Source organism: Rutidosis leptorrhynchoides, chromosome 8, assembly GCF_046630445.1.
Source record: "Rutidosis leptorrhynchoides isolate AG116_Rl617_1_P2 chromosome 8, CSIRO_AGI_Rlap_v1, whole genome shotgun sequence".
NCBI lineage: Eukaryota > Viridiplantae > Streptophyta > Magnoliopsida > Asterales > Asteraceae > Rutidosis > Rutidosis leptorrhynchoides.
Genome location: NC_092340.1, coordinates 198,419,623 through 198,430,907, shown reverse-complemented (window position 1 = coordinate 198,430,907; position 11,285 = coordinate 198,419,623). Strand labels below are relative to the sequence as shown.

At 29.3% G+C, this 11,285-nt stretch overlaps 1 protein-coding gene across 1 annotated transcript; it reads left to right on the top strand.

Annotated features, from left to right (window-relative positions):
* Positions 1-538: 538 nt before the first annotated feature.
* On the top strand, positions 539-2,020 carry LOC139863999 (cyanidin 3-O-galactoside 2''-O-xylosyltransferase FGGT1-like). Its single transcript, XM_071852592.1, has 2 exons — positions 539-1,006; positions 1,109-2,020. Exons 1-2 carry the CDS (start codon positions 539-541, stop codon positions 2,018-2,020), a joined length of 1,380 nt encoding a protein of 459 aa, XP_071708693.1.
* The last annotated feature ends 9,265 nt before the right edge of the window (positions 2,021-11,285 follow it).

Sequence of the window (11,285 nt, the reverse complement as noted above, 5' to 3'; positions counted from 1 at the left end):
CGCAGATTTGAAAACTTCAATTGGAAAGGCGAGTGAAAATGAAAATGAAAACGAAAATTGGAAGCGTAAAATTTTTTGTATAACATTTTAGTTATTTTTTAAATGGAATTCAATTCCATTCCATATCAATAAAAAACAAATTTTTTCACATTCCATGGAATGTGTTAATTTCAATTCCTTCACCAAACTGGGCGTTAGTCTCTTGACAATACATGCTATGTAATCACACATATTTTTTGCATCGCCTAGCTACAAGTCTAAGTAGCTTGTAATTATGTCACTAAACTCCAATTGAAAATGCAAATACGAAGTCACAAAAAAATCAATAATACTTCAGCCGTTAATTTCCACACCCTTTGTATTTTACAGAATAAAAGAAGTTACTATGGCAACAAAACTTACACATTCAAGCAAGATGATTACAAGATCTGCTGTTATACTGTAGTGAACCATAGAAGCATGATATAAATATATAAGTAATTCAATTATAAGTAATTCAATTGAAGTTCTATGTAATGTAATATAATTAGAAAGCATTATGGATGGGAAAAAATGCCATATAGCCATGTTCCCATGGTTTGCACTAGGTCACCTTACACCTTACATACACCTAGCTAACATGTTAGCTAAAAAAGGCCATAAGGTCTCTTTCTTAGTCCCTAAACACACACAATCTAAACTTAAGCCATTTAATCTTCACCAAAACCTTATTTCATTTATCCCTGTCACGGTCCCACACGTCGATGGTCTCCCTCTCAGGGCAGAGACCACTTCTGATGTTCCCTCATCGTTACACCCTCTCATCATGACCGCCATGGATGAAACCGAAAAGGATGTTGAATGTATCCTACAACATCTTATGGTGGACGTTGTTTTCTTTGATTTGGCCCATTGGATTCCAGGAGTTTGTCGTCGAATTAGGGCCAAGTCAGTTAATTATTGCGTTATTACTCCAGTGACTGTTGGTTATGTATTCTCTCCAGCACGACAAATTCATTGGGAAAAGGTACGCGGTTGTTACATAATTTAATTAGTATAGTAACAACTCAATTTTTTTGAATTAATTCACTTAAACTATCTGATTATTACGGTTTCTTTTGTTAATTAGGGAATAAGTGAGTCCGAACTCATGCGTCCCCCAATTGGTTTCCCGTTACCATCAATCAAGTTTCACGCCCATGAAGTGCGCGAATTCACAGAAAGATCAAACATGAAATTTGGTGGCAATATGGCTTTTCTAGAGCGCGGATACATCGGATTGATTGAGGCTGATGCCTTAGCTTTTAATGCATCTAGAGAACTTGAAGGACCTTTTAGTGACTACCTACAATCCCAATTCAATAAGCCAGTTTTTCTAAGTGGTCCTATGGTAAATGATCCACCAAATTCCACATTATCTGAAAATCTATCAAATTGGCTCGATAGTTTTGACACGAATTCAGTAATCTATTGTGCATTTGGAAGTGAGTGTGCTCTAACCAAGGATCAAATCCAAGAACTTTTGCTAGGATTCGAACTCTCGAAAATGCCTTTTTTGGCCGTGTTAAAGTCACCAACAAATGTTAAGTCAGTTAATGATGCAATCCCTGAAGGATTGCTTGAACGAGTTGAAGGAAGAGGGTTAGTTTGTGGTGAATGGGTTCAACAAAACTTAATCTTGAAACATAAGTCGATTGGTTGTTTTGTTACGCATTGTGGATGGGCTTCGTTAAGTGAGGCATTAGTTAACGAATGTCAGTTAGTTTTGCTACCGAATGGAGGTGATCAAATAATACATGCTAGAATAATGAGTGAAGTTTATAAGGTTGGAATTGAAGTACATAAAGGAGAAGAAGATGGAGTGTTTACAAGCAATGATGTCTTTGATGCAGTGAAAAAGGTGATGGATGAAAATTGTGAAGTTGGGAAACTAGTTAAACAAAACCATGTGAAAATAAGAGCGTTTTTATTGAATAACGATGTGAAATGTTCATACATTGATAGTTTTAGTCAAGAGATTCAACATTTTGTTGACTCATAATATTATTTGAATACATAATTGATATGGAAACTAATGGTCGTGTGTTAAAACTTGTTATCAGCCAAAAAACGTTCATGATTTTATTTTTTAAAATTGGGTGTATCAGTGTATGTGTATTTCTTCGTTCCAAATGTAAAATTTAAAATTTCAATAAAAACTAAAACATAATTTAGAAACGAATGAGCATTTACAGTTCATAACATGTTTGAATCTCGATTGATTATAACTAGTTATATAGCAGGCCGTGCATTACTGCGGTTGCGATTTGGTTTGTTTTCGGAATAGTATCTTAATGTTTGAATGTAAAGAACTTTTAGAAAAAAGATTTTAGCAAAACCTTTTAACTTAGAGTTTCACGGATGGCGCCATTTGATGTCCAAGAGGTTCGGTTGATGCAAGATCAACAAAAAAGGGGATTTAAGGGTTTCTTTAGTTTAACTCTCCGGTCCGGAGTACCGTGAATAACCCTCATACGAGATGATGATCTCAGAAATGGTGGTTAAATGCGACCCACCATCATTCGGGTTAGCCAGAATTGATTGCTCAAGGGCGATGTTAGGATTTATGTTGTATAAACGCTACCTGAAAATCGCAGAGTAAATGGAAGAGCTATTATGGTCGCGCAGGTTAGCTGAAATGATGAATATAATCGAGAGTGATTTGTTGGTGAAAATGGAATGTTCCGAAGTTGTGTTTCTTGCCCAAGTTACTTCTATTTAAATATGTGAGATTTTGTCCATTAGTGCCACGTATGGGGACAAAAGGATATTGTAAGTAACTGGGGAGGTGAATAGTTACTTAATACGAATTTTAAAACTTTTTCGATGATCAATAAGATTTGAACAATCCTTGATCACATTAATCAACTCAAACCGATGTGTAGTGTGTCTATGTTTGTAATAATGCGGAATGTAAAGTAAAGAACTTAAACACAAGGATTTATAGTGGTTTGAGTGGATGTTAACTAATACACCTTAATCCACTCCCCGATTCACTAATCGGGATTTTTGCTTCACTAAGCACCTTTCTCCAAATCCGGTGGAAATCCGATTTACAAGCCTTGTACTTCTCCTTAGACAACAAACATAATCCTTCTATCCCATTGAAAGATTACCTCCAACTTAGATCAAATTGTCTTCACCTTGGACAAGTATTAATCTCCAATGAGATTAATCAACTCCCTAATTCTCTTTAAGGAAGAAGATAGCTAAGCAAGCATATGCTTCTTATTACAAAGTACAAAGACTCACCCTTTTCTAGTGATGAAAATCCTAAGACAATTCTAAGGATTATTACAACACTATGCAAACTTATAAAGATAAGAATTTGTAAGTAAGTTTACAAACACCCCTTTTATAATCTATGAGATTATAAAACTTCTCTTGCTAATCACAAACATATGTAGAAGTGTTATGTTCTTGTGATTTTCTGATGATTTTGAGTTGTAGCATGCAAGAGGTCCAAGTCTTCAATGTTATCCAAGCCTTGCTATTTATATGGAGAGATAAACGAGTCAGCCGTCACTGGGTCGACCGCACGCGGTCCAGTTGAAAATACCTATCCGTTGTATAGCCGTTTGAATCAGTTTTGAACATCACTCTTTGGACACTTTACTTCATTTAACACTTGCAAAAGATACCCAACATCCTATACAAGTACTATATGCATTAAATGTTCGTTTACCTTGGATGTATTGCCTTGATAATGACTTGTCATGTTCAAAGTGGAAAGTCCAACATTCTTGGATACAAGTCATGATAATCATTTGAGGCAATCTTAGTTTTGTCATAATCTTTTATTTGTAATTAACACATTTTCTAAATCTCTATTGGTTGGTCAACATGTCATTGATGACTCAAACCCACTTTAATCACAAAGCATGCTAGTATTCATATTTGAACTTATTTGTAATTAATTAAGTGTGTTAATGATGTCTTGACAATTTAAGCAAGTAGTAACAATTAATCATGTTGCAAGACATCAAGTTAAATCAAGTTTAAACTAATTCATTAACTTAATTTTAGACTTAAGCAAACCTATATGTGTTAATTATTCATTGTCTTTTAAGATTACTAGATTATGACATTTTAAGCATTATCCAAGTAGCACAAGCATATAATGAAGTAGTCCAAATACTAGTTGGTGAAATCCCAACTTGTAACACATATCAAGACAAGGTTAATACATATACATATTAAGTAACTACTTGGTATTTAGCACTTAGCACATAGCCAAGTAATATTCATGTAATGACTAGCAAGAGATCACTAATTAATTTAGAATTAAACACATAGTGATTACATAGCATTGAGTTAAGTCTATGTAAGTTTTACTTGCAAAATGACATTTGCAAGATTAATGTATAAGTGTACATTGATATCCAACACATGTACAAGGAAGGAGCAATTCTTGGTTGGAACTTGGTGACCATCCTAAGAATGTCTAGATACATTTTAGATGTACATGTTTTCCTAAAATACTTATATGTTATCCTTAATTAAGGCTTAATCGTCATTAAGGTGTCATTAGGCGTGATTAACCAAGATTAGTGTTTTAGTGACCAAAACTCTTTTGGGTATGAAGGAGGCAACTTGTCTAAGCATGTTTGAACAGGTTTCGACTGTGCAACCCTGATTTCATAAATTTGGGTGCAAGTCTCCACGGTCTGACCTGCGGTCGACCGTTGTCCTAACCGTGTAGCTCAGTTTTCATTTAAAACATTTATTTGGTTTTGGTCTTTTGCTAGAGTAAGTGTGGATTAGTGAACTTGTATATTTATGTCAAGATGTCTACCATCACCTTTACTTATGTGCATATGTCATCATCAATACACTCATTGTTATGGTTTAAGATTAGTATAGTCATTAAGTATAATCCCACATTAACCCACATTCTCCCCCCGGTGCCACGTCGTATTGTCTTTGTCCTTTTATTCTAAAAATCTGTAAAATTACTGCTAATGTTTTAGTGTTATCCCATTTATACTCTGTTGTCCTTCTCTGGCCGTTATGCCACACCAGAATCGTACTGTCCTGCCACAGGGTGTCTGTAGTGACCCGAACTTTTCCATGTTTATTTATATTTAATGAAATTGATATTTACATGATTAAGTGTTTCCAACATGTTAAGCAATCAAACTTGTTATGACTTGATTAATTGAAATAGGTTTCATATAGACAATTGACCACCCAAGTTTAACGGCGATTCACGAACGTTAAAACTTGTAAAAACTATATGATGACATATATATATATATATATATATATATATATATATAACATGTTATTATGATAGGTAAGTACCTCATTAAGTATTTTAACAATGGGTTATAAACATAGAAATGAGACTATTGAATTAAGAAACTCGAAAACGATATATATATATAACGATTATCGTTATAACAACGTCTTACTAATTACATATGAATCATATTAAGATATTGATACACTATATAAACATGATAAATGATAATTAAACATATCATTAAGTGTATTAACAATGAACTTCATATGTAAAAACAAGACTACTAACTTAATGATTTCGAAACGAGACATATATGTAACAATTATCGTTGTAGCGACATTTAACTGTATATATATCATACTAAGATATATTAATATATCATAATATCATGATAAAGTAATAATTTAACATCTCTTTAGATATATTAAACAATGGGTTAACAACTTTTAACAAGATCGTTAATCTAAAGGTTTCAAAACAACACTTACATGTAACGACTAACGATGACTTAACGACTCGGTTAAAATGTATATACATGTAGTGTTTTAATATGTATTCTTACACTTTTGAAAGACTTCAAAACACTTATCAAAGTACCTCTACTTAACAAAAATGCTTACAATTACATCTTCATTCATTTTCATCAACAATTCTACTCGTATGCAATCGTATTCGTACTCGTACAATACCCAGCTTCTAAATGTATTTACTATTGGTATATACACTCCAATGATCTGCTCTTAGCAGCCCTTGTGAGTCACCTAACACATGTGGGAACCATCATTTAACATCTAGCAAGAAATATCTAACAAAACAACAAACTAATGGAGCCTATATTGACTCATACATTCACGTGAATGAGGAACCAAAAAAACACTTTTATTTTCAATTTTCATGCATCAAACTACTCTCTCTCAAGTGTTCTTCCATTGTTCTAAGTTTTCTTCATCATCTTCATCAAAATCTAGCTCAATCTAGTTCATAAATCCATACATAAACCAAGTTATAAAACAACTACTCACGAACACACCAACAACACTTCCAAGTTTGCTAGCTTACTTCCAATCTTGCAAATCCACTTTGAGTGATCATACAACCTCAAGAAATCTTTCTTATTTATAGTAATATATATTTCTAATACAAGGTAATACTCATATTTAAACTTTGATTCAATTTCTATAACTTTAACAATCTTATTTCGAGTGGAAATCTTACTTGAACTTGTTTTCGTGTCATGATTCTCCTTCAAGAACTTTCAAGCCATCCAAGGATCCTTTGAAGCTAGATCTATTTTTCTCATTTCCAGTAGGTTTATCCACAAAACCTGAGGTAGTAATAATGTTCATAACATCATTCGATTCATATATATGAAACTATCTTATTCGAAGGTTTAAACTTGTAATCACTGGAACATAGTTTAGTTAATTCTAAACTTGTTCGCAAAAAAAAAGTTAATCCTTCTAACTTGACTTTTAAAATCAACTAGACACATATTATATATCTATATTATATGCTAACTTAATGATTTAAAACCTGAAAACACGAAAAACACCGTAAAACCGGATATACGCCGTCGTAGTAACACCGCGGGCTGTTTTGGATTAGTTAATAAAAAACTATGATAAACTTTGATTTAAAAGTTGTTCTTCTGGGAAAATGATTTTTCTTATCAACATGAAACTATATCCAAAAATCATGGTTAACTCAAAGTGAAAGTATGTTTTCCAAAATGGTCATCTAGACGTCGTTCTTTCGACTGAAATGACTACCTTTACAAAACGACTTGTAACCTATATTTTCGACAATAAACTTATACTTTTTCTGTTTAGATTCATAAACTTAAGTTCAAAATGAAACCATAGCAACTTGAATAACTCAAAACGGATTTAAAACGAAGAAGTTATGGGTAAAACAAGATTGGATAATTTTGCTTGTTGTAACTACGTGAAAATATGTAACAAATCTATATTAATCATATTCTAGCTAACTCATATTGTATTATACATGTATTCTAATATATTATGTAATCTTGGCATACCATAGATGTAGAGACCCGTCCTAATCCATAAGAACGAATACAATAACATTTGACTACATCGCGAGGTACTTGACCTCTATATGATACATTTTACAAACAGTGCATTCGTTTTTAAAAGGCAAACTTTCATTACATCGAATGTTGACGCTATGCATACCATTTCATAATATATCCAAATATAATTGACTCAATAATAATCTTGATGAACTCAACGACTCGAATGCAACGTCTTTCGAAATATGTTATGAATGACTACAAGTAATATCTCTAAAATGAGCAAATGCACAGCGGAAGATTTCTTTCATACCTGAGAATAAACATGCTTTCAAGTGTCAACCAAAAGGTTGGTGAGTTCATTAGTTTAACATAAATAATCAATTTCATCATTTTAATAGACCACAAGAATTTCATTTCCAGTTCTCATAAATATACGTCCCATGCATAGAGATAAAAATCATTCATATGGTAAACACCTGGTAACCGACATTAACAAGATGCATATAAGAATATCCCCTATCATTCAGGGAAATCCTTCGGACATGATAAAAACAACATCGAAGTACTAAAGCATCCGGTACTTTGAATGGGGTTCGTTAGGCCCAATAGATCTATCTTTAGGATTCGCCTCAATTAGTAGATCGGTTTACTAATTCTTAGGTTACCAAGCAAAAAGGGGCATATTCGGCTTCGATCATTCAACCATATAATGTAGTTTCGATTACTTGTTTCTATTTCGTAAAACATTTATAAAAATTGCGCATGTATTCTCAGCCCAAAAATATAAAGGGTAAAAAGGCAAATGAAACTCACCTATTGTATTTTGTAGTAAAAATACATATGACTATATTGAACAATGCAGGGTTGGCCTCAGATTCACGAACCTATATCATTTGTATATTTATTAATATACATAATGGTAATCGAACAAATATATTTATAAGTTTTTTAGTTATATCCTTTTTATATTAAATATATATATGTTTCATATATTCATTTTGTACATAAAAAGATATTTAAATTTTTGTTATGTGATATGTATTAAATATATTTATAAATATTATTTATTTGTTAAAGTAGTATTTTAAGATAATATTTTAAGTGATGACAATAATAATAATGATAGTACTAATATTAATATTAATGATAATAGTATTAATAATTCTATACATGGTAATATTAATGATAATTTTTATAATTAATTTTATAATAATGATAATAATAGTAGTTTTTAATAAAGTGAATAATTTAATAGTAATGGTAATGAAATTAATGATTTTGATAATAATACCTAATATTTAATAATAATAATAATAATAATAATAATAATAATAATAATAATAATAATAATAATAATAATAATAATAATAATAATTATAACAATCTTATTATTAGTGGTAATCTTAATGATAATACTGTTGTTAATAAAAATTCTAAATGTTACTAATACTAATATTAATGGTGATTATAATAGTTTGTATTATTTTCATATCAACAATAATGATAATAATCCTAATCATAATAATACTTATTTCAATATTAATAATACAATAATAGCACTATTAATACATAATGATGTTACTTAATAATAACTAAAATGATAATATTAAAAAATCATATTATTAATATTAACATAACAATAAAAATAATTCATAATGATCATAATATCAATAATAATACTAATAATGTTTATGATACTTTTAATTTTAATGATAATAATAATAATTTTAATTATAATACTTATACTAATTATAACGATAATGATAATACTCTTAGTTTGACTAATAATATTGATATTCCTAAATATTAGGAATAATAACGATTATCATTATCATAGTAATAATAACAATGATGTTAATAATAATATTAGTTAGTTAATGATAATAATACTCATAACATTAATATTAGTGATAATAATAATTAACACAATAATAATAACAATAATAACAATAATCATAATAATAATAATAATAAATGATAAATAATAATAATAAAAAAAATAAGTGTATACCCTTAGGAGTCTTTTCTAAAAAGATTTGCCACGAACCGGACTCGAACCCGAGACCTCTTGCTCCCCAACAAACACGCTTAACCATTGAACCATTCATGTTTTTCTGTGCCTATAGAAATTCTGATTATATTTAACCCGTAGTTATTTATTTCCCTTATTCTTCATCTCTTTCGCAGACTCAATCGACCAAGGCAATTCTCAAACAATATGGTGAGTTAGAGTTTGAATTAGGAATGGAAATTAAAACAGAACTGATCTTTCGTGGAAACTTTTGTTCAACAGATACCACAAATATATATGTATCTGTACTCGCGTATGAACACAAAACTAATAATTTAATTTTAAAAATTGAGCAGTTTTAGTTTATGATTACTTCACAAAGTATGTAGTAAATCATTCGCAGAAACTTTGGAAATCATTAATTGGACTTAAATCTTATCAGACAACTCGAATTCGACTCAAATTCATACAGTTTGACTTTTTTACAATTAACCTCTGACTTCAAAATTCGAATGCGTTTGGAAGAATTGGAACACAAAATTTTTCAGAAAGTTTGTTTAGGATGTTCCTAACAATTCTGCATTTGTACATTTTTAGAATTGTTAAGAATTCGAAGAAATTAAAAAAAATATATACGAACAGAGTAGTCGTCTGGGTGTTCTTCAGCGTTTTGTTTGATTCGAAAATTTACACTCTGTAAAAGGTAATTGTAATTGTTATTTGATTATGTTGTCGATGGGTATCATCTGATAATGAATTTAGTTAGGCTTTATAACAATTACAGTCGACAAGAAATTGATCGGGTACAGAGTTATTTTAGAGAAATAAAAAGTTGAAAACCATAGTTTTGGATCTTTGCTCAAGTAATTCAACACTGATTGATACTAATTAATAGACAGAAAACAAATCATCTACAGCAGTGAAAATGATTTGCAACAGTTTACTAATAGAATACGTATTTATTTCAAGTTTATAGAATTTTTAGGTATATAACAGTATTTATTTATATATATACGGTGTTTATTTATTTATATATATATGTATATGTATTTATATATATAACTATATTTATATATATATATATATATATATATATATATATATATATATATATATATATATATATATATATATATATATATCTATGTATATATATGTCTGTATTTATATAATTTATATATCAGGTATATATATATATATATCTATATATAAAAACATAATAATATTAATTACACAAATATTATAATCTATTATTAATGAAACAATTAATAATAATATTAATAGAAATAATAATGTTTATAATAATAACACCAAAATAATACTAATAATAATACTAATTTTGATATTAATATTGAAAATAATAATAATATTACTATAACATTTATTTCTAACTTGTAATTACATTTAACATATTATTATTACAATTTATTAATTATATCATCTTTACTAGTTATCTAATGTATAGAATATTTAATATTTATATATATTATGTGTTTTACATTATACATGTAATCTTAATTGTATATAGAAGTCATATATATATTTATTTCAATAACAACTAAATTATTCTATATATTACTTTATATTTTAATTCAAATGATTAAAGTATATTTTATTAATTTTTAAAATATTATATACATACTTATATTTATATTTGTGTATATATATATATATATATATATATGTATATATATATATATATATATATATATATATATATATATATATATATATATATATATATATATTCACACATAACTATTTATAAATAGTGGTTCGTGAATCGTCGGGAGTAGTCAAATGTCAAATGATTTTATTAACATAATTTCAAGAATTTTGAGACTTGGTTTAACAGACTTTGCTTATCGTGTCGAAATCCTATAAAGATTAAGCTTAAATTTGATCGGAAATTTTTGGGTCATCACAGTACCTACCCGTTAAAGAAATTTTGTCCCGAAATTTGAGTGAGGCGGTCA

Excerpts from the sequence above, each read along its gene's own strand:
- LOC139863999 (XM_071852592.1), top strand. The coding sequence starts at position 539 with ATGGATGGGAAAAAATGCCATATAGCCATGTTCCCATGGTTTGCACTA. Across the intron at positions 1,007-1,108 it reads GACAAATTCATTGGGAAAAG|GGAATAAGTGAGTCCGAACT; the intron begins GTACGCGGTTGT and ends TTTGTTAATTAG.